At 46.0% G+C, this 24,600-nt stretch overlaps 1 protein-coding gene across 11 annotated transcripts in view; it reads right to left on the minus strand.

Annotated features, from left to right (window-relative positions):
* TRRAP (transformation/transcription domain associated protein) overlaps positions 1-24,600 on the minus strand; it is a 111,119-nt gene that overhangs the window by 19,465 nt on the left and 67,054 nt on the right. For 8 of the 11 annotated variants that reach the window (XM_036897094.2, XM_036897099.2, XM_057487364.1 and 5 more), the window contains 19 exons: positions 24,265-24,411; positions 22,775-22,988; positions 22,201-22,326; positions 20,192-20,338; positions 19,319-19,518; positions 18,606-18,727; positions 18,099-18,312; positions 15,723-15,902; positions 13,737-13,883; positions 10,871-10,990; positions 10,366-10,653; positions 10,071-10,208; positions 9,281-9,393; positions 8,675-8,810; positions 6,981-7,172; positions 6,400-6,628; positions 5,570-5,835; positions 4,414-4,514; positions 503-704 (listed from right to left, as the gene is read on the minus strand). In XM_036897094.2, the coding sequence (XP_036752989.1) occupies positions 503-704; positions 4,414-4,514; positions 5,570-5,835; positions 6,400-6,628; positions 6,981-7,172; positions 8,675-8,810; positions 9,281-9,393; positions 10,071-10,208; positions 10,366-10,653; positions 10,871-10,990; positions 13,737-13,883; positions 15,723-15,902; positions 18,099-18,312; positions 18,606-18,727; positions 19,319-19,518; positions 20,192-20,338; positions 22,201-22,326; positions 22,775-22,988; positions 24,265-24,411 (3,282 nt within the window). The remainder of the gene's footprint in view (positions 1-502; positions 705-4,413; positions 4,515-5,569; positions 5,836-6,399; positions 6,629-6,980; positions 7,173-8,674; positions 8,811-9,280; positions 9,394-10,070; positions 10,209-10,365; positions 10,654-10,870; positions 10,991-13,736; positions 13,884-15,722; positions 15,903-18,098; positions 18,313-18,605; positions 18,728-19,318; positions 19,519-20,191; positions 20,339-22,200; positions 22,327-22,774; positions 22,989-24,264; positions 24,412-24,600) is intronic. The other 3 variants (XM_036897102.2, XM_036897104.2, XM_057487363.1) reach the window with 1 other exon arrangement.

Here is a 24,600-nt window from a genome sequence, read left to right on the forward strand (position 1 = left end):
GGCACCGGTCAGCTGCCAACCCTGTGCCAGGCGCTGTGCTGGAGCGATGTGGGATGGGAACTCCAGCACCCAAAGCCTCATCCTCAAGTGTTCACGGCAAACGTGTGATCACTGTCACCTGCAACTGGGGCCAGCTGGTTCTGTGACTCTGCATTGCCCTGCAGGTGAGAGATCAGGGCCTGGCGGGGGTCTGAGAGACCCCTCCCCAGCCTCCAGGAGCCTCTGTTCAGGATGAGACCCCACAGGATGGGTCTGAGTCCTAAAGACCCAGACTCCAGGGACAGTTTTGCTGCTTAAAGTCCTGGGACCCCAAGTATGTCTAGGCCTCAGTTTTCTCAGCTTTAAAACGGAACAATGGAAGACACTTTGAAGAGGGGTGGGATCCGACAGTCAAGGCACGGAATCACACCCACACCCAGCATGGATTAGTCCACGGTGAATCTGCATCCAAACTCGAAGGCTACCTGATGGTCCTGGGTCAGAGCCAGTTCTTCCATCTCACCTTGGCTAAGTACTTCCTGGATTTGCTCTCATTCTGATGCCGGCATGCGTGCAGGTAACAGGTGATGGCAGACACCCCGAGATGCAGCTGCCGTTCCTTCACGAAGATGTTCTCCAGGTAGTCACCCCACATGGCCCAGGCTTTCACAAGTACGTCGTGCATCTGCACAGCTGCAGAAAAGGCCTTGTTTGCTTCCTCAGACCTGGGAGGAGACAAAATCAAAACCTAAGCCCCTGGGGGTTTTTAGGTGAATGTCACATATCATAAAATTAAGCATTTTAAAGTGAGTAATTCAGGGGCTTTTAGTACATTCAAAATGCTGTACAATGACCACCTTTGTCTGGTTCCCAAACACTTTCATCCCCCTAAAACGAAGCCCGTACCCCTACCACTCACTCTCCATCCCCCCACCTCCAGGCCCTGCTGAACCACCAAGCTCCTTCCTGTCTTGGGGCATCTACCTAACCTGCATGTTTCCCACAAATGGAGCCATACTATATGTGATTATTGATGCCTGGCTCCCTTCACTTGGCACAGTGTTCTCGAGGTCTGTCTGCTGCAGCATGTTGGCACTTCACTCATTTTTATGTCTGAACAGATACACCACATTCTGTTCACCCATGCACTTGAGTTGCTCTGACATCACGGCTCTTGTGAACCGTGCTATGAACATCAGTGAACAAGTACCTGCCTGGACACCATCTCTAATTCTCTGGGTGTGCACCTCGGAGTCAAAGTGCTGGGTCATATGGTCTCTCTGTATGATTTCCTCAGGAACTGCCAAACTTTTCCACACAGATGGAACATGTCACTATCATACCAACAACGTGCAAGACCTTATGACACATGAGAACTGCAGACTCATGTCCCTCATGCACACAGATGGCAACATCCTTCACAAAATACTATCCCAGCAGCATATTAGAAGGATCAGACACTATGACTGATTTGTCCCAGCAATGCAAGCTTCCACATACAAAAATCCATATAATACACCACATAAACAGAATGAACGAGAAAAACAAGACCAACCAACTCAGCTGATACATTAAAAGGATCTGACAAAGTCCAACACCCTTTCACAATAAAAACACTCAACTAGGAATAGAAGAAAACGATCGTAACAAAACAAAGGCCGCATCTGAGAAGCCCAAGCTAACATACTACATGATCAAAGACTGAAAGACTGTCCTCTGAGATCAAGAATAGGGCAAGGATCCCACTTTCCCCACTTATACGTAACTTTACTGGAAGTTCCAGCCAGAACAATAAGGCAAGAAAAAAATTAAAGGCATCTAGATTGAAAAGGAAGCATAAAACTACCTCTATTTGCAAGATGACATGATCTCATACACAGAAAACCCTAAAGAAATCACTAAAGAAAACAGAGCAAATAAACGAATTCAGCAAGGGCGAAAAACATAAGAGCAATATATAACATTCTTTATATCATAGCAATGTAGAATCTGAACATAAAAACTTAAAAAGTGATTTATAACATCAAAAGGAATAAAATATCTAGGAATAAACAACACAAGAAATGCAAGACTTATACACTGAAGACTATAGAACATTGTTAAATGAAATAAAGGTAAACCCATCCTGTGTTCACAGACTGGAAGACTCAGTACTGTTGTGACAGCAGTGCTCCCCAAATCAACGTACACATTCAAAACAACCCCTATCATAACTGCGACTGCCTTTTTTGCAGAAATGGATAACCTAATGTCCATATGTAAGTATAAAGGACCCCAAATAGCCAAAACAATCCTGAAAAAGGACAGAGTTGAAGAGAACACTTCCCAATTTCAAAACTTACAAAGCAACAGTAACCACCACAGTGCAATGCTGGCTTAGGGATGGACATGCACCAATGGAAGAGGAGTGAGACCTGAAATAAACCTGTGCTTTCCTGGTCAACTACTTTTCAACAACCGTGCCAAAGCTATTCAATGGGGAAAGAACAGTCTTTTCAACAAATGGGGCTGGAACAGCAGGTAAACATGCAGAAGAGTGACTATGGGCCATTAGACCTTATGCCAGTCAATAAGGATTAACTCAAAATGAATTAAAGATCTAAATATAAGAGTAAACCTGTAAAACTCCTAGAAGAAACCATAGAAGTAATTGCTTGTGACCCTGGGTTAGCCACTGGTGCTTTAGCACCGACACCAGAGGTAAGCAATGAGAGAAAAACAGGTAAACTGGACTCCATCAAAATAAGCTTTTTGCATTAAGGACACTATCAAGAAAGGGAAAAGAGAACCTGCAGAATGTGAGAAAATACTTGCAAATGATTTATCTGGAAGACACTTAGAACCAGACATAAAAATTAGGACAATAAGAAGTCAATTTTTTTTTGCCCTAGAAAAAGGGCAAAGTAACTGAGTACGACATTTCTATAGAGAAATAGACAAATGGCACATAAGTACACAAAACATGCTAAACATCCTTAGTTCCTAGGAAAATGCAAATCAAAACCACAGCGAGGCACCACTTCACACTCACCAGGATGTCTACAATCAGAAAAATGGAAACTAACAAATGCTGGCCAGGATGTGGAGAAATTGGAAACCACAAACATTGTTGGTGTGAATGTAAAATGGTTTATCTGCTATGGAAAACCTTTTAGCAGTTTCTCAAAAAGATAAGCAAGGAAGTACCATATGACCAGCAACTACACTCCTAGGTATACATCCAGGAAAACTGAAAACGTGCTCACATGAAGCCTTGTACATGAATGTCCACAGCAGTGTTATTCCTAATAGCTATGAAGTGTCAGCTACACAAATGTGTCCATCAATTGTTGAATGGCTAAATAAAACATATGGATATGCAATGGGATATTAATCACGCATGCAAAGGAGTGAAGTACTGACGCATGCTATAATGTTGGGGAACCTTGAGTACATCAAGCTAAGTGAAAGAAGCTAGACACAAAAAGCCACACTGTGTATGACTCTATTTATAAGAAATATTCAAAATAGGTGAATCACAGAGACAGAAAGTAGACTACTGGTTGTCAGGGGACAAAAGAGAGGGAGAATGGGGAGAGACTAACAGATATGTGGTTTCTTTTGGGGGTGATATTCTAGAATTAAGTGGTGATGGCACAATACCATGAATACACTAAAACCCACTGAACTGTACCCTTTCAAACAGTGTACTTTATGTCATGTGAATTTAAAACATTAAAAAAAAGATAAAACCCTTCTATCTCAACAAAACTCACTTCATTTAAATATAAGCTAAAAATGTGACGCTTACAAACTAAAATTGTGGAAAGTGGGCTCTAAAGCTCTCTATTTGGCAACTTGCAGCATCTTGTTAAGTTCATTTTATTTGTATCCTAATTGTAACAAAATTTCATCTCATGTTTCTGGCTTTAAAACAGAGCTCTGTGACCTTTTTCTGTAATGGGCCAGCCAATGGTTCAGGCTCTGTGGGCGATGAAACTTCTCTTTTAATTACTCAATTCTGCAGCTGTAGCATGAAAGCAGCCACAGCGTCAAGGGGTGTGGGTGTGTTCCAATAGGCCATTTGCAAAAACCAGATTTGGCCTGCAGGCCACAGGTCAACTGACCCCCAAAACAAGACTCCATATCCATTAAAGCAATCAATCAACTGTTAAAAACTGTCATGCTGAGAAAACAGGGAAATGAATCCATGCCTTCAGCAGTTCTGTGTTCAGGCCACTTGTTTTTAAAAAGTTTGTTTAAGCACTAAACATCAAACTGGCTTATTCTGCTCCAAGGTACTAGCTTCAGAGGTATAATACCAGAAATACCACACCCGACAACTATCATTAAACCACATCAATTTATAGCTTGAGCTACACAATGACTTACCATTATAAAGAACTATCTAAGTAACCCGAAGCCCCGGTCCCTCCTCCTGTGTGATATACATACTTGTTGATCTGAGCCAAGAACATTCCCTTCAGTGCATAAAATTCAGCTGTCATCTCTTTTGTGAAGTATTTTAAGTTTGTAGATTCAATAACTTCAAGGCCCTGTTTAAAAAAAAGAGTAGAGATAAGGGCAGGGAAAAAGAAAGGGGGCCTTACAATTAGCATGTATAATGTGGGGGGTGCATAGGGAAGGATGTGCAACACAGAGAAGGCAAGTAGTGATTCTACAGCATCTTACTACACTGATGGACAGTGACTGTAATGGGGTTTGTTGGGGGGTGGGGACTTGGTGAAGGGGGCAGTCTAGTAACCATAATGTTCTTCATGTAATTGTAGATTAATGATAATAAAATGAATTTTTAAAAAAAGAGGGAGAGGACAAAATAAATGGTATTACTATGCTTCTTAGTACCTCTAAGAATGCTTGACAGCTTCTCTTCTCCCTAGACAAGTCTTCAGAAATAAAGTTTCCTTAGTACAGCACAGAGAAGCTTACTATGCTGATGGACAGTGACTGTAATGGGGTATATGGTGGGGACTTGCTAATAGGGGGAATGTAGTAACCACAATGTTGCTCATGTGAAATCTGAGCATAAGATTATATATCAATGATACCTAAAAAAAAAAGTTCTTGAAGTTTCTGGATAATAATGTGAAAGCTTCATTAAAATACTTATCTAGGCAATAAGACCTAAAGGTTACTGATATGTAACCTTTAAACTAACAGCAGACTTACCTGTCATGAATATCTGACTGACAAGTAGATACTAAATGCCAAACTCAGTCCTAAACACTTTAAGGATATTATTTTCTGCAAAGCTTTGTATGTCTATAGTCAGCCTAATTGTTTTTATTAATATTCCTCTGAACACAGCCCAAATAGATCCTCATAATTCTGCAGTTTTTAATTTTCTTTCCTTAATTACATTAACCAAGTATACAGTAGAATAGAGACCATAAAATGTTATTAATTCAAATACCCCAGCAGTTTCCTTTCCCTTTCTTGTCTTAGAAGGATTGTTCCTACCATAAAGACTGTGTTTACAGAAAATTTGAATCCCCTTTCTCTACTACCTGAACCAGTAGTTTCCCACAGACACTTGTTCTTCACCCCCAAGCCCCCCTGGGCAGGGGTGCGGGTCCTGTGGGCGCCCTACCTGCATACACTCGTTTTTCCCCATGACTCCTGCCAGTTGGAGGTAGCATTTGACTTGCTGTCGAATCTTCTGGAAGCAATCCACGATAGGAACGGTTGGAATAGTATGAATACGACTTAATATATCCAGAGCCACATTGACCAGTCCTTGTTTCCGGGCAATTTTTCCATATTGGATGATTGCAGAAGCTGATGCGTGAACCCCAAGCATAGCATTATTTGAACTTGGATCATGCTGAGAACTATTTTCGTATGCAGTTACGATAGCTAGAGAGCAAAGAAATGAGTTATCAGTCCAAGTCAACCATTTTTCGGTGTTCTACAATAAATCGTAAATAAAACATGAAAAACAAAACACGTATGGCTTATGAAAACAGGACGTTCTGTGGCAGACCCTCATTACTGTTTTTTATATCAAAAGACAGACATAAGGAGCATGGACTGTTGAGCATTACCATCTTGGCTAACTGAATCACGAACGGCGTTCTAAAGAGATGCCTGGCAGGTTTAGGGGATGAGCAGAGGGCCAGGAAGCTGGAGAGGGCTACACAGAGCCACCTGAGAGCAGCTCTTCTTCAGGGGATTACTAAACAGTGTTACAGCCCAGAGCTCCAGCTGCGCTGCGACGGGCGTGTCTGGCAGCAATTCTGTTCTAGTTAGAAAAGTGGGACAGGTTGGGGAAGGCCTTCCTGTCTCTCACACCTCTGTCCTCACCCTGGCCACACCGACCACCATCTAACCACACCTGCCGAAACATAGAGAATCCAGTGAAAGATAAAACAAAACAAAACCAAGACATGAAACCAGAACAGTGGGGCGTCTGGAAATTACATGATGAATGCATGCCGGACCAGGTAGGTTTACCCTGGTAATGATGCTGCCGCCACATGAAGACGCTGCTCCAGTGGGACAAGTCGTCGGACACGATGGGCAGCCTGTTCCTCCAGGTCTTCACCACGGTCTTCATGTCGTGCAGGCTGTTGTTCCTCCCCAGGTTGGTCGGCTGAAGGCCTGCATTTATTTGAGCAGCTTCCTGAAGTTCAATGATTTGCTGGGCAGCCTAAATGGGTCCAGCATAGAGACCACGTCAGCATTGTAGTAAAGACTAAATGACGAAAATAAACTGCAGAGTGAATCAGGAACCTGCCGGTTACAAAGACCTCACGACTCACTCACCAGGAGGCCCTCTAACTCACACAGATACCTTGGACTCTGCATTTATTCCTCACCTCGAGCACGGCTCGTGTGAACCCCCAACCTCAAACCTCAGCTCTGGCCTCCTTTTGCTGAAGACAAGTTTAAATGAGAAGAGACGAGCAAGACAAGCAGAAAGAGCTTCCTGCCTGCTGGCTATGTCAGTTTAAACCGGAGCCTGGCCAGGAGGTACTGGGCTCACAGTGCAGCCCACCCACCTGGAGAAGTGGCGTGTGCACGTGAGACACCACGTGGGGCAGCCTCCGCCACTCACGGATGGCCAAGCTGCTGGCCATTTCCACCAGGCGCTCGATGAAGCTAAGCTGCTGCTCCTCGGGGTGGCAGATGGCCAAGTATCCACGGTACATGTTCACCTTCCAAGCCATCTCCTTGGGACAACTTACTTCCACCTGGTGGTGAAAGAACATTACACAGGAAGCGATGGGATTCTCCCTCTTAGTATAAAGGGTCAAAAAGGAAAGCCAGTGTATTTGGTAGCCAATTATATGCAAAGCAATAAACAGAAATTAATCTATAACAGACATTTATCTTCTTTAGGGAAGTCATGTATTTAGACTGCGTTTTCTAGATACTCTTCTTTTCCAAATACGAGAGAGTGGCCAATCTCCCCAGCTACAAAGACATCCCATAGGCTCCTTGCTCTGAGGTCATCAGCTCCGACAAAGAGGGAAACCGATTAACACTATTATGATAGACCGGATTAACAATCACCACCCGCCTAACAAAGTCAGCCACTGAATTTTCAAAGTATTAAATATACATGCATCACCACTCTGATAAAATCAGTATAATTGTGGATTGTTTCCAATTCACATTGTTATCCTGGGAAATGTATCTGATTTGTTCTACATTACACAAGGAAGAAGGTGGCCATGATTCAGGTTCCTAAGAATATTAGTGAACATTCACAGATTTTATTGTCATTGAAAAGCTGCACTTTGGCAGATTTCTTGGGTCCTGGTTATCAGCTCTGCCATGAGGCAGACCGAGCCTGGAGTCCCCCCACTTCCTGTTCCCAGCCCTGACGGCTGCGGGCCAGGTAAGGGCTCCATGTGCCCCGCTTGTGCCCCCCGCCTTTCGGCCACTATGTTCTACAGAGAGCGCTGGAACCCATCGCATCTTATCCATCTCTCACACAGCATTTAAGACATAAATGATAAAAAATTAGTCTTTTCCAAAGCCATCGGTGTGTGTGTAAGGAGAAGGTCATCTGTTGAGGGAATTTTATAGGACCTGCTGCAACAAGATCAGTGACACTGAAGCACCTTTGCAAAACAATAAAATCATCCAGTTTAGCGCTATAATACCATCTGTCCAAATGACCTAAGTATAACGATAATGCCATCGTGTTTTTATACAGCTCTTTGGCTTGTTTGTCTGACATGTTTGAAAGCACAGCTGCTTTCACGGCCCCCCTCTGATCTAGTAACCCCATGGTGAAGGAAGTCAGGGAGGCACACAGGTGACACATCTGCTTCCAACGTGATCCTGTTAGGTGCACCTGTCTCACAGCCTCTGGGCTGACCACCCAGGACAGGCTCCTGTCGGCTGCTGCACCCCCAGCTGTGTTTCTTCCCACTGAGTCCTCCAGTAAAGCTGCTTTCTCCCAGATTTCTCCAGGCACCATTAAATGGCCTTCTCACAGAATCCAAGTCCCCACACGTGGCACTGTTACCATCAAACAATGAACCAACACTTAATTTAACTCCTAAATCTTAACAAAATTAGGAACAATACTAGGCATATCCCAAAATAGCACTTGCTTCCTAAGAGCTATCTTTCATCCGCCAGAATGCCCAGCTTGCTCCCAGATCTCCAGAGGATGCACGGCTTTGCAAAAGCAGCCCATGCAGCTGGGGCATGTGCCCCGAGTGTGGGAGGGCCGGCTCACCTGCACCAAGGCCTCCTTCATGGCGGTCCAGTTGGATACCCGCCAAGCACACTCCAGGACGAGGTAGGGGTTTATGTGACCTTTGGACTGGCCGTATTCCGTCAAAGCTTCCCACTGGTTCAACTCCTTAGAGCACCTAGAAGATCAGGGATTCCAGCAAAAAGCTCAGTTCCAACACCAACAGGTTCAGAAAGGGGGGGACAGGATTTTAAATCCTTTATTTCCATTCTGTAGAAGGAAAACAAATACTTTCCCCCACATAGCAAAAGATGGGCTTTGTGGGACACTGTGGTGGGCCACGGCACTGAGCTGCCTGCTGTCCGGAAGAGAAGCCCCCAGGACAGCAGGACCGCCTACTGCCCAGCAGAGCTCCGGCACCCAGGTCAGTGAAGGCAGGACTACACACTGTTTCTACAATGCACACTGTTAATTACTCAAGACTTTAAAGCTGTTTCAGATTTTCATCTGCTCTTTTCTTTACAGGGCCATAAAAAAAGGAGCAAGGTTCCCCCTTAAAAAAACAACACTCATTATGAGGAATTTTAAGACATTTTTTTACTGGTTCCTCAACCGACTCTTCAATACATCCAGTGCTGTGCAGCTCACCGAATCCAGTGGTCCTCCCAAAGCTGGTATTCTGGGAAAATAGCAGGGGACGCGTTATTCCTCTCATGTTCCTTTTTGGCTTTATCCATCGCCTTTTCATAGGATTCTTGGGCCTAAAAAAGTTAACAATGCTCTCAAGCTGCAGTTCTACTAGGAACTTCCACTCAGCCACTGTTCAGTTATTTAGGGCAAACTGGCTCACAGGCCTGAGAGGGTCCCTGCTCTGTGGAGGTCATAGAGCCTGGGGGCCTCTCCTCCCAGAGCCTGGGAGAGAGCGGGAGGAGAGAGGGCGTGTAAGCCCCACATGGATCCAGACGGGCGGGCAGGGCCCCAGGGTCAGTCTTGCCCTGTAGACAAGAGCAGGGGCCACAGCCGGGCCTGTGCTTCTGGGGTTTCTGAGGCCCAGTGTCCCACACAGGGTTGAGGACCAAATCCTGTGATGCTGGCTCCACTACACTGAAAGGACAAACACAAGGACTGAAGTTTAAACACCAAAAGCAGTCTACCTACCACTTCCAACAGGGTCATGGACTGCAGATAAAAAGCACCCCCGTTCGCAACTGACAGTGAAGGGTTTAGGATGCGGCTTTAAATGTCTGTAGCATATGTGCACGTTTATCTTAAAATCGAGACTTCAAAGGGCTTTTACACATAGGATAAATGCTTCAAATAAAACAGTAAGCTTCTTGCTAAAACGTGAACTCTGACTTAAGGACACCGTATTGAACAGATACTATAAACGATCCTTCACCAACCACGTAACCCAGCCATTTTGCTCGGCAGTGGCTACCTGCTCAAAGAATCCGTGCTGCTCGTAAGCAATAGCAGTCGCTGTCTCTGAATACTTGCACCGCTTCTGCCATAAGCCAGCCCACATATCTTCCTCTTGTAACAGAGAGTAAAGTTCAGCAAGGGAATCCAGTATCTCCTGAAAACACAGATCATGGCTTCTGACTGCTTGTGACAAAACCTTGTTTTCCTAGTAAAGCAACTTTGTTGTCCTGTACTTCAAAATCTTTGGGAATGTTTGCTGAAACCCTGAAGTCACTGGCAAGAAGACTACTTAAAACAAGGTGAGGCCTCACCTGCTGAGGGGGAGTTATGCTCTCTTGCTCATAAAATTCTGTTGTTTGCTTCGGTTTAATCTGCAGACTCAGACCTTTTTCAAAAGCCTGGTGCTCTAGCATTAATGTGGAGCGGAACCACAGGTTGTGCGTCTTCCCCAAGTACTTCAGGACGCAGGGCCTGATGGGGATCGGAGGGACACACTGGGACATGGCCTCCACGAAGCAGTTCAGGGCGCTGGGCTGACAGTCCCGCTGCACCTGGTGGCTGCCGCTGCACAGGAACGGACTGATCTCACCGGCCAGAGCCTGAAACCAGACAGCACGTGAGCTCAGGGCTTCCTCAAAACTCAGCACGTCTCTGCTCTCACACAGCATCTGCGACTATAGTTTGGTAATTCTTAGGTAACACTCAGTAGTTTCCTCATCCTCTGAAACATTATCAAGATCATTTTCATTCACAAATACTTAACCAAAAGCTAAAATGAAGCACTGTCCAAAGCAGGATCTTGAACAATATACTCACATGCTGCTGTCTGTCAGACAGAATTTTCCACAATCTGGGAAAAAGCTGGACCCATGTCTTTTCGGCCAGTGTTGTGGAAATGTGACACAGCTGCACAAAAGCACCGAGCAGTGCCCCTGTCTACAGACAGAAATGAGATTAGTGTGGCTAGGCGCAGGCCAGTGCGAAAATCCTGCCACCAGGAGCCCCACGCGTCTGTGCCCAGCAGACTCCACCATCCCCTGCTGCAGCAGACACCCCTCCACTTTCAAACTTTCAAAGATCTGAGGGCAGAGTGAGAACACTATTCCAAGCACCTGCACCCAAGGCCACAGGTATTTAGCAGCCAGGCAGCCGTGGGAGGGGCTCAGCAGTCACAGGCCCTCGTTTCTTAACCTTAAAGGGCATTTCTCAACATATCTGAGAAGAGGGAACACAATGCCCACGTGCGAAGTGCCAAGATCACACAGATGCCATTGGCGCAGAGGCACTGCAAATGTGAGAGAAGAGAAGCACATGCACAGAGGTACACTATCTGCCAACAGGTGCAATTCTGAAGAACAAACCAAGAACCACAACAGCTCAGTCTGTGTGACTGACCGGGGACAAGGGGCAGCATGTGCCTGGACCGGATGTGGTGCCCTGTGGACAGGGCTGGGCTGGGCACAAAGGGCCTGAAGAAGGGGGCTGTTTTTGTCTATGGCTTTGTTTTTAAACACCTAAATTAGATGCCAACATTTCCTATACACAGGCAGGCTGCAGTCTGCTTGAAGCCCACAGGGCCCCGGACCCCCACGCAGGGCACACACTTCACAATTATGCTTCCCCTTCTCCACAGCAGATGTGCGAGCGGTTACCCTCACAGCCACATCTCCATTAAAACTGCAGAGACCAGTGACAGCAATACTTCGAGGGGAACAAGTAAGCACACTTAAGTGACAAATCTGAAGCTCAGGCTACCCGTGGGGAAGGCCAGGACAAAACGAGTCTGCTTGACCTCACGTGACTGCCCCTTGTACCCTGGCCAGCACGTCAGGGGGCCTCTCGGCTCCCAGTCACTTTAGCAGAGGCCAAGAGCACTGACCACACAAGGTCACAGATCTGCCGGTGAAAACTCATCTTGAGCTATGAGTGGGGGATTCTCCAGGTCCACGGCTCACTCTCATTTACACATAACCGCAGAGACAAGTGAAAGGTAGGTGGATGCCGTGCAGGCTCTGCCTCACCACGGAGACCAGCAAGGGGACAGCAGCTCTGACAGACCTCCCCCAGAAAGGAGGATGGTCGACCCCAGGACAGGACACCCAGGACCGAGGAAGAGCAGGGGTGCCTCCCAGGCCCTCTGGGCCTAGAAACAGAGTCCAGAGGAGCCAGCTGGCCGCTTCAGGAATGAGTATGTCAACGTCAAAACTATTAATGCAGTGATTTACAAACCCCACCTTACTCTACGAAAAATGTATGAAAAATAACTCCATAAATGCTTATGAGCTGAAATAACATGAACACCACCCCCTCCAATTCCCTGAGACTCCTGGCTGCTTTGCTTTCCTCCACGGCACCACTTGACGCAGTACACACCAACGTCACCTCTGTTTGTTACCATCCCGCACACCAGAACAAAAGCCTGATGAGGGTCAGCAGCTCTCACCTTTGTGTTCAGTTCTATTTCCAGTGCCCAGAGCAGTGCCTGGTACACAGCAGGCACTCAGTAAGTGTTTGAATGGCTCAGTAAGATAAAATGTAAAAGATGGGAACAAGAAAAATGAGGCCAGAGCCTGAGTAACTGTCTCAGAAAGGGTGAGGCCTGAGCAGCAGGCCCTGATGCCGTGACACCGAGATGGAGGGGCGGCGAGGGGGACGACCTCCATGGCAGCCACGTCCCGTGTGCACCCCAGCCCCAGGCCAGGGGCAGCAAGGTCCCAAAAGTGAGGAAGCACACAGCCGCGACCCACTAAGCCAAGGAAAACGTTTAAATGCGTGAAACCAAATAAATGTTGACACTTTGAGCAGCATCCTGCTGACATGTACTCTGATGACCTTCCACAATGAGCTGATTGCCACCCTTGTGCCAATGAATCAGTATCTGCATGGTGACTTATCACGGTGACCATCAGCCAAGAAGGCCTTTGGTCTTGGGGCATGGATCCCAACCCCTCTTCCAGGCAGGGACGGCAGGAGGGATGGGTCTATCAGGGTCTTCAGCCTGAGAACAGAGCACGGCATCCATGCATGACACTCTCTCACAGAAGACCAAGCGTTTTGTGTTTATCCAACACCACAACTATGTGACTCAGATCCAGGTGCAAAGTTTGATTTACTGCACGAATTCAAGGATGGAGCACCAGAAAATATCAGACATAAAAATTATTTGTAGTAAGGGGTTTATCATTTTTTCTCCTACTTCCTGACATGAACCAGAATCATTGCTGTTGTTTTGCAATACTCTTCAAAAGCAGCCTGGGATATGGAGCCTTAAGTGATTCTCAGAGTCATTACCTGAAGACGATCACACTTATAATTCATCTGAGATTTCAAATAGATACATTTGGAGGTCCTTCCCCCAAAAGTGGACTTCATTTACTACATTAACCAATTCTCATTCCCTCTTTTTATTGCACTTGAAAAATAACCCAGCAACGTCTCATCACCTATTTTTAGTAAACAATGTTACCATTTCTTTCAAAGGACAGCAGTGGAGAAATTGACCTCTTTTCCTTATTTTCTCCCATAAGACTCTGCAATTCCTTTCTCCCATTTTACATAAAATATTCACTTCAGAGTCTCACAGACCTATAGTGCTGTCAATTGCAAATGAAAGGAAACTTTACTCTGCTGTGCAAATATTCAGGGGAAGAAAATACCTATCCCTCCAAACTTGCACACAGACCTTCACCTCCCGGAGAGTATCAAGAAACTTGTCATGTCTGTTGGTTAGCATATGCAGCTGGTTTCCAATGTCCTTCTCAGAAAGTTCTTTGGTTTTGGGTGTGCTGGTCTGATCTCCAGGAGCTAGTTCAATATCTATCTCTACATCCTAAAAAGCAAACACAAATAAGCAAAGCCAGAAGGTCAAATAGTTCAAGGAAATCCAACAAACACAACTCTTGTAAACTTCTTGTTACACTTTGGGCAAGTCAAGTGTTAGTTTCCTAGAAGTTTATAATTATTTAACTGATCTTGAATTCTAAAATAAACCAACAAGCAGAATAGCTATACCAGAGATACCTCTCTCTCTTTTAAATGACACTTGGAAAATACCACCTTTTATTTTCATATTTAGATTAGGGAAAGCAAAATAAAAAAGGAAATACAAACTTTAGACAGTAAAACTACTAAAGAGTATTAGGAATTACAGTCTACCATTCCTCAGAATGCATACAGGTGCCTAGCTGCCTGGCATGCAGATTAAGAACCCTGTCAGGGCCCCTGCACAGAACCTCGCTGGTACAATGCTTTCTATGACTTTCCCAAAAGGGAACAAACCTTATTTCTGTCTCAAGAGTCTGGGGAGCCACAGTCAAGATTCATTCATCAAACTGCCTCTGAGTCAAGTTACCAACTGTTTGGTACGTACCCTTGAAAATGCAGAAGAATCACTTCAAAGTCAGAAATTTACTCCACACAGGAGAATTACAGAAAGAATATCATTACCACCAAATGATCTGGTGTTTAGCAATAGTGAAGAGAATTTTTAATTCTGACTTGTTAATAAAATGACAGGCTATGCCACATACAGGAGAGGGAATGAACTGCCCCTTTGAGAGCCAAGCAGGGCCCTCTCCTTCGTTAACATGTGGTGTCCTCCGAACCCAACACCCCAGAGAGACTGGGCTTCTGGGAGCCAACAACGTCAACCACACGTGGCTTAAAGATCTGTGTCTGCAGTGTCAGCCGCTCCATCACAGACCACTGAGAGCTGTCAAGATACAACATGGGCTGCTTCTCACCTGGACAGAAAACTCACCATACAGTAAAATATCCTGTACTAAGAAATACAGGCTCACCATAAGTGATCTGTCTCACAACTGAATGGCACTGTGGGATGCTTATCACTTCTAACTTTAAAAAATCTAATTGAATGGAAACAACCCAAATGTCCATCCATGGATGGATGAAGATGTGGCATATATAGACAGTGGGAAGTTATTCAGCCATTAAAAAAAGAAATCTTGCCACTTATGACAACACAGATGGACCCTGAGGGCCTTATGCTAAGTAAAGTTAAGTCAGAGAAAGACAAAGACCATATGATCTCAATAACATGTGGAATCTTTAAAAACAAAAATGAAACAAAAAACCAAACAAAAACAAAAAGCCCAAGCTCACAGATATGGGGAACATACTGGTGGCTGCTAGAGGGTAAGTGAAGCAGGTCAAGGTGGTCACAAGGTACAAACTTCCAGTTACAAAACAAGCAAGTCCACAGGATATAACATACAGCAAGGTGATTATAGTTAATAATGCTGTACTGCATATTTCAAAGTTGCTTAAGAGTGAACCTTAAAAGTACTCATAAAAAAAATCCTAGTTACATATGGTGATGGATGTTAACTAGACTTACTGTGGTGGTCATTCTGAGTATATACAAATGTCAAATCACTACGTTGTCTGTACACCTTAATCTAATACAATGTATGTGAATCATACCTCAATGAAATAAGGAAAAAAAAAACCTAACTCAGGCTTTTTTTTTTTTTGAGAGGGCATCTCTCATATTTATTGCTAACTCAGGTTTTTTACCACACTCTGGTAGAGACAGGTTTTAATACATTGCTCTTGCCCTAAAAAACTCTTTTAAGGCTCATACAAAATTCTTCAGAAGAGATGGGAATTCTGCTATGACAAGGAGGCGCCACCCCACCCAGAGTGTCACCTCCTCCTTGGACTCGCTGTTCTCACGCTCGCGAGGCTCCTGCTTGACGTGTGTGACCATGGCAAAGGCCGCGCGGTCGTGGCTGTCGGCCAGGTTGATGACATTTGTGATGGATGGGAGCATGGCTCCCTGGCAGCTGGTTCCAATGGGCGTGCTCTTCTCACACACAGCCAAGAGAAGCTGAAGAGGTTTAGGAAAAAGAATACAAACGTTGGACAAGGGCCTGGCAGGTGGGGATTTGGGACGCAGAGGTAATGCCCAAGCGGCTCCCATGTGCTGACTCCCCCCGCGCCTGCAGCTCTGCCCTGGGCTACTATGCAGCTGGGGCAGAGTCTGAGCCACCGCTGCCCTTCCAGATGTCCGCCACTCAGGTCCCACTGACTCCACATCTAATTGTAAGCACAGTGCCCTTCCTACCAGATGGGCTTCCTCTCAGAGGCATCTCTCCTCCCAGAGAGAAACCTTTGCCTCATCCACCTACTTCTCCTTCACTCGCCCCCCGCAAACCTGTCACCAAGTCCTGCCCCTTAAACCTCCTGAAGACCTAGGCAGCCGTCACCTCCTGGATGTAACTACCTAGCTCATCCTGACTTAACTCTTCTCAAACCCACCTTCCTCCACACAGCTGACCTCGGGGCCCCTCCCTCGCCTTCCGATGGCTTCAACAGCCCTCAGGGGACAATGCGAGCTCCTCAGAGTGGCTCACAAGATCTTCCGTAATGTGACACTCCCCACCTACACGGAACATTTTGGAGACCGTCCCCACACCTCAACACGCTCCACCACCCGGCCTGTGCTCATGCTTCCCCACAAGCCACTCTTGCATTCTTTCAGCAGATATTTACTGAGCACCCAGTAGGTGCTGTTATGAGGCCCTGGAGATTCATCTGTTCACCTCACAGAGATGGTGTCCCCTGCCCTTGTGGAGCTGAAGTGTCAAAAGGAAGGACAAGACCAGCACAAACACCTTCTCATGGTGACAGTGTGGCTGAGCCAGGCAGGCCAACAACAAAGGGTGCCCGCCCACTTTGGCCTGCGTGTCACGGTGGCATGTCTGAGAACTTGAGGGAGGGAGGGAGGGAGGGAGGGAAGGAAGGACAGCAGAGGGCTGGAGACAGGCGAGGGCCTGGTCACTCGGGGGTCAGCAACTCCGTATCTTTGGAGGCTGGATTTGTGCCAAGTACAACCTGCGGCAAGGGCGGGACACGATTGGCTTTCTTCTTCAAGGACAATTTTGCAACAATAAAAAAACTGGTGGGTAAGAGGGAAGATGGATGAACACAAAGGAAACCCTTCCTGTCATCCTTGTGAGCAACGATGGCGCCACAGCCGGGAGGCAGCAGAGGTAAGGGAGAGAGGTGAGTGGCTGTGAACTGGTGCCAAGCTGCGAAGGAGCAAACACACAGGACAAAGGGGAGAAGGAAAGAGGATTCCTGGCTTGCACCCTGGAGGCGCCCCCTCCACTTTCAGCTCCTGGGGACATGCCTCAGCCAGTGTCCCCTCCATCCCTGTACCTGTGGTGCCTGACCCCAGGCCCGAAACACAATGGCAACTGACAGGTCTCCTGAGTGACTGATGGCCAAACCAGGGAACTGTGCCCGACGTGTAGCCACTAGCCATGTTCTGGATACATGCTGTCTACGGCACTAAGAACACGTACATTCAGCACAAATGGAAAACAAGCTCTCACTGACACCCAGTGCCACAACTCCCTTCTTTTCCCTCAGAGAAAATCTCACAATCTTGTCTCATCAGACAAGGTAATCTGCTGACCTTCTGGCTTCACTCATTCCAGGTAAGTGGATTAGAACCATTTGCACAGCATCAGTAACTACAGGAAACGAGATTGGTCATCTGGTGCAGGAAGCTGGTGATTAAGCCAAAGAAAGGACAGATGACCCGAGTACCAGAGAACAAGGAGCCTCCACTACAGTCCCGTAAGGAGGTCAGACGCGTGACCTGCAGTCCAGGGGAATGGCCTGACCATCAGGCCTCCGTCACTGGGCACCGGCTCCTCACACTGGCAGCTGCTCTGGCCTGGTTGCTCTACCTTCCTGTTTTAAGAATCATGAGAGCCGACAACTACAGTACATTAAATTTTCTAGGGCACATAGACAGAATTTACAATTTTTACATTTGAGGAAAAATGCATCGTTAGCTAAGCTATAAACTATGGAATAGTTTTCAGTTTTCTGTTTAAAGGGTTTTAAAAAATCACTCAAAAAAAGCTTTAGGTGAAAACAGAGCTTTAGGTCTTTTTTCTTCTTCTCATTAGAGATTAAAAGCAGCTTTATGGTGGAGATTTCTTATTTATCTCAGCTCGTGTGATCACCTCCCGGCTTCAGCGCCCCAGCCACAGGGCTGAGCACATCCTACCTCGATGCACTGTTTAATCCAGAAGTGGTTCCCCATGGCCTCCCAATTCTGAGAACAGGTCACATAAAGCAGGCGCTCGTAGACCCGACGTTTCATAGAGTTGTCAAAAACCTCAAAAAACTTTGCCCTGATGAGAGGCTGGGCACAGCGCAGCCCAGAGAGGAAGGCAGGCTCGAGTTTCGCAGTCAGCTCACTGCCGGACAGTGTCTCGTCCCTGTAAGCAAAGGAATGACACCCAGTGGGTGAGCTGCCCCAAGGGCAGGCTCCCCAAACTGCAGCAAATGAGCAGGACACAAGTTATATCAGTTTTTCAAAATGCTGCTATCAAAGCCAAGACTGTGTTATAATGATGCAGTATTTGAGCAAAAGGCTCATTAACGACACCAAATGTGTTAAGTGATTTAGTATTTAAATGAATATTTAAAATTTAGGTATAATGAAAAGTTGTCAGTCAGAGAACACATTATGGAATGATTTATGCAATATTTGATTAATTGCTGTAATTACCTGTAGACATAGTTAACAAGGTCTAAAAACTGGGCGTTTAATTCAAGGTCTTCTGGAAAACGCTTTTCTATGTAGGTCATCATTTTCACAAGCAAAATGGACTTCTCCCGTAGTGTAGGTGTCTATGAATTTTATTTTAAGAGGTTAATTACTTATTACTTACATTTGAGAAAAGATACTTTCAAAAGCATTTCAGCCACCTGCCCTATCATTTTTTTAAGCTCCTACAATTCTGTTAAGTAAAATAACATCATTTCTAAACAGAAAAATCAAAGATGGCTCTGATGCTTTGGATGCTTAAAATCGAGACAGATACCAATGAAATTTTCCAAGTGGCTAGAGCTCTCTGGAAAGGACACTGAATTGTGAAACAAATCAGAAGTTTGCACACATCTTACTAAATTAAATAATAGTCCCTCATTATTAGGTGGTTTTTTTTTTTGGCTTACCTTCGCCACCACCAAGACTAACAAGTCAGGATTATTTAATACTTTAACCAAAGTAAAACCACATTAAGATGAGTGACCTAACACTTCAACTTTCTATTTAAAATCTGGTGAGCACAGTGAGAAAAATTCATCTTAAGAAAACATACAGGGATGCAAATATGGGGAAAAAGTTTCACCTGAGAAGTTTCAGAAGAAGAGCTGAGAAAGCAAAGTGAAGCCTGAACTTTCAGGCAAAGAGACCGCAGAACGGCCCTCCCAGCTCACCTGATTGGCTGCCATTGGGGAATTATTTTTAACCCATTCTTCCACAATTTTAACCACAGCCCGGAGGATTTTGGCATCGGGTGATTTTTCGATGAGGGAGGTCAGGATGGCCTGAATGAAGTTCTTGCGCATCTCCATGCTCATCACAGCCAGCCGTGCTTTCACCAGCTCCAGACTGAGCATCACCAGCTCACTCGTTCCTGCTTGTGCAGAAAAGGGGCCCCACAGCCTCTGTAAGTCCAGCTCCGCAGGCAGCCATGTCGCACTGCATGGCATGCTGGATTCTGCCCACTTGCCCCATATTTTCTCCAGCAACTAGAGCTCTGGGATTTGAGTGCCTCCTCACTTTCTCACTACCCTTGAAGAGCCTCCCACTGTGGGAGGGGACGGTGGAGCTGGTGGGATCAGTGCAGGCCACCCCATGCAGCCACGCCCTACGTCAGGCCCATGGCACTTGTGATGTGAAGGGCCAACCACAGCGTCCTGCCCCACATCACATGTCACCCAGGTTCCTGAACCCACTGCTCAGATCTCAGACCTGCCACCAGCTCTCTGTCAGACGGAAGAGCTTTAAGCAGTATGTTTTACAGCAAATTCGTTAGATAATTCTCATTTAGTGGTGAATGTTCCACTTGAACATCCAACCACTTAAAAATGTCTTCATTCTTAGGCTCAAAAATATTAAAAGTAACTTATTTTAAAAATGACCCTCACTTTGGTTTTAAATGAAATGCTCAGAACCAGTTAAGAGCAACTGATAATGGATGGCGTAAAAACAACAGGAACTCATGTTTGTTTTAGGATTCAGTCACACTGCTGGCCCCATTTAGGTGTCAGAGTCTGAGGAACACCCAGGGGGACCAAGCCTGTCACCTGAGGTGGCTTCCGTGCTGCCCGATGCGGCCTGCGGGCTCAGGTGCTCTCGGACCATCTTCTGGAGGGAGCGCATAAAGACGGAGATCAGCCTGTCTATGTAGCTGGGATTGTTGCTACAGGCCGACTTGAGGATCATAAGGGTCCCTGAAAGGTAGAAGGGCTTTATTAAAAGTAAAAAAAAACCCACAACTGGGTAATTAACAAAAATACACTACTTACAACATTAAAAAGTGTGCTAAATGAAAATGTATTTCTGACATATAAATCTCCAAAGTCACCATAGGCTTTTACATGGCATACGCACTGTGAAGCATTATAGTTTCACTCCCAATTAACTCATTGTTAACACATCAGGCATGAAACCTGGTTTTTGTGCTTCAGTACAAACAATATTCTTAGCTTCAGGCCTGCTTTTTATGTTTAGGTTACACAAACCACCCTAAGTGATGTTTTTTGTCCCATGGTATGTTTGGGGAGGGAAGGGAACCTCTTTTTCTATCTAGGTCATCTGGACATGACAATTCAGCAAGCCAAGAGCAGAGCATGGCCACTGAGTATGCGAAAAACAATTTATCTTTCATAACTAGCATTTTTACGAACACCCCTGACCTACACATTAAATAGTAAATTTACATTCATGGCTCACATCACAGTACCATAAAAGGTATTTATTTGCCATTTGCAGATGTGATCATCCCAGACTTTCTGGACAATTTCAGGCTTGCTTTGTTAAAAGGTGATTCTCAGCAGAACAGTGAACACGTGAGCAGGCTGAGTACCCGACACCTGAGGATGAAGAACACAGCCACTCTTGGCTGCCGTGCTCCCCTCTTCAGAGCAGGTGTCGGTAACTGTGCCCTGGGTCTCACACAGGGGGAGCAGCATGGCCAGCTCCCCAGGCTGCTAGCCCTGAGCCTGCCATCACCCCCATGAAGTAGGGAGGCAGGGCCAACAGGAGTCAGCTCTGCTCACTGCATTCGGGAGAGTCAACTCCATATTCAAGCTGACTCACGACAGAAGCCAGGCTGCAGAGCATAATCCACTGTATGATACCACTTAAAAAACCGACACGGAAGTGTACCTCACTATCAAAGTATATGTGGTTCCAGAATAGAGACAGCAAGCTTGGACAGCAAGGGGTGCTGTTTTAACTACATCTACCTGGCTCCTAAATTTCAGATAGTAAGTAACAAGAGTTTGGAGGGCAACAAATTCGTTAAACAATGTGTTCAGTTTGCACAAGTGCTCTGCGTAACAAGGGTTACTATGTATGTATATACATGTGCACAGAAAAGACATACACACCAAAACACTACGAGTGATTACTACTAAGTAGAGAGGCTTATAGGTTACTTTTATTTAGTTTTCCTCCATTTGCATTTCCAAAGTTTTATACAACAAATGTGTAAAAATGAGAAAAACATTTTCAGAGTTGCTAACCCAAAATCTAATCTACTCACAGATGTCTGAGTTTCACAGAAAGTAATAAGCAGCTATGCATGTGACTTCTGGGAATCTGAAAGTCAATGTCGTACAGCGGCCCCACGACCCAGAGACCAGTTTTTGTTTCACCTATGGCAGCCAGAGCCTCACCATGGCGATGGGGGCTAGCCTTGTGAGCAGCCTGATAGGTGAACACGTGGTGAGAAGCAGTCACTCCGCGTATCTGTGTACTACTTTAGCAGCATCCCTCCTGTGTGTAAAACTGCACCCGCAGGATCCATGCAACCTGGTGCAATTCCTCTGGCACCCAAATCTTCACCTGAGGCCAAGGTGGGAGGACCCGAGGAAGTACTGGAGCTGGTGGTGGAGGCTGCTAGCCTCAAGGCCCACAGGGGACTGTGGCTTGTGTGTACCAGGCCACACAGACACTCTCACCAATTCATCAGCTCAAAGCTCCTCCTGACACCCCAAGCCTTTCCCAGAAGGGAAAGCTCATCCAGAAAGTAGATAGACGAATGCCAAACTGAACCACTGCTGGGAAAACCAGTAAGATGCACACTTACCAAAGAGCTGGGAGGGATTCGCATTGCCGGCCTTCTCGTAGTTGGTGAGTCCTTCATAGATGACCTTCCCGACGGCCGCATACAGACACTCCAGCTCTTCGTACTTGGAGGCCACACTGGAAGTGCCTGAAACAGGAGTGAGAACCTGGGCTCATGGTTTCGGTTCTCACACCCATCCAGGCACCACCAGGACTTTCCTTATTCTGGGATCTGCAGCAACTAGCACAGGCAGGTCCCTTCACTGCAGCACAAGGGAGGTCTCTGGGGGGGGGGAGCAACAACCTTTTATCTCACCTCAATTTGCTCTAAATGCGCTTCTTTACTACATGCCCAAACTTGAACTTGCCAACTGTTCCACATCTGACAAAATACTTTAACCTAACTTCCCTTAATACCTTAAGGGAACAGGAAAACATTCAGCTGACGAAGAACTACATTTCCACAGCAGACAAAACAAAGAAAAGTGGGATGATAAAATGTTCGATACAGTGACTGGAGGATGAACACTCTCAAGTAATGAGCTTGGTGCCTGCCCACCCTCAGAAGGAGAGACACTGACAGAACGGTCACATACTTGGCTCTGTTGGGAAAATGCTCATGAGGCGTGAGAGGAGGCTGTGGACTGCTCGTAACACTTTGGTGTTCCCACACGTCATACAGGCAGCGACACCACGCTGCAGGGGTTTGAAGCTGCTGAGGATGGCTGGGGACTGGAGAACAGTTAGCAAGAAACCCAGCACTTCCAATCCTGTGCAAATATTTCCATAGTTAACTTGATTAGGCTGCTCCTGAAACAGAGAACACAGGTCACACAAGGATTGCAAAGTGAATCACAGAATTTAAAGCTATGCACCATTAAGTTAAGTTTTTGGAACAAAGTAAAAAAACCACTGAAGGATAAATGCACCAAACATATAAAAACATGTGACCACTATTTTATTAGTACACATTTTTGTGTTTCTTTTAATAAATTTATCTTATTCAGTCAAACCTCTTTAAAAGTGCATGAAAAGTATCAACATTCAATAATAAAGTTTTGAAAATGACTAAAACCTGGCCTAAAAAGGCTATTACTGCACTGAATTTTGCTTTTCTCCTCCTACTTTTTCAGTTAAAAAACAAATATCCTTTCAAAAGGAAGGAAGTATCTTTGAAATTGTGTATCATGAAATCATCTAAGAGAGAGTACCAGCATTAAAAGAGAAAGAAAGCAATACAAAAGAGAAGAGGGTGCATGGTTAGTGGTGAGGTGATCCCACTGCGTGACGCTCATCTCTGATGGAAGCACACATGTGGCACATGTGCGCTGTGAGGGGCGACCTCCCACTATGGGAAAAACGTGGACGGTCTTCATAAACCCAGCCCATGGCATTATGCAAGTGTTAGCCTATTCAGTGGAAGAGGCTGCCTGCTCATGGCTGAGCCTGATTCAACTGTGCCTGCCTTTGATAGGAAAGTAACTGCCCTTTCAAAGAGAAAAAGGGGAAGGAAATCTGCAGACAATCCAGAAGTTAGGCACCATGCTGGAATCAAAGTGCGTGCTCCCACTGCGTCTCACAGCGCAGGTAACCTGTGCAGCCCTCCTAGCTGTGCAGAACAAATGCTCACAGCAGGTCTGCACCTGCCAGAGAACTAAAGGATGCTGGCTACTGCATAAACAAAACAAAAACCCAACAAGTTAATCGGCATTTGGGGCTATTTCTTTATTTCTTTGCTACCTGAATATTCTGCTTATAAATTATGCACCCATCTATCTTAAAAATGTAAGTTCATTTTAAAGGTTATTGCAGAAATCAACTAAAAACGTTTATCCCAAGCCAGCCAGTGGGTCAGTTTAAGAAATGAAACTTTGAAAGGCAGGAGAACTATTCAATTTTCACAAATCCTAGCTGTGCTTGGCACCAGGGCAGAGCTGAGGTTTTAAAACCAGTTTCAGGGAGTGAAACCCCTCTCTCTAGGTAGCACTGGAAGAAAGTGGAAGGAACCCAACTGGCTGAGGCAATGGAAGATTCAGGCTTCAGCGTCCCAGCCCCAGCCCAGACCGCTGAGGGCCCGCACACCTACCACGCTCATCAGCAGCTTGTCAAACCACTGCAGTTTGAGCTCAGACTTGGACCACATGTCTGGCCGCAAGGCAGTCTTCAGCAGGGTAACGCACCGGCGAGACAGCACCTCCCCTGGAGACCCCGCAGTGTTGGTGTTGTCGTTCACCTGGAAAGTCACCCAAACTCAGGCCAGAGCTTCACCCCGAATGTGTCCTCGTCCTGCCGCCCCTCCTCTCCCACCAGACTCAGCTCAGCCATCCTGGCTTCAGGGACACCCACAGGGGACCCTCCAGCTCCTGGCAGCACTATCCGCACTCCAAGTGGCGGCTGAGCGTCAGGTGGCCAGAGGGCCAGC

The sequence above is a fragment of the Manis pentadactyla genome, chromosome 10 (assembly GCF_030020395.1).
Source record: "Manis pentadactyla isolate mManPen7 chromosome 10, mManPen7.hap1, whole genome shotgun sequence".
Lineage (NCBI taxonomy): Eukaryota > Metazoa > Chordata > Mammalia > Pholidota > Manidae > Manis > Manis pentadactyla.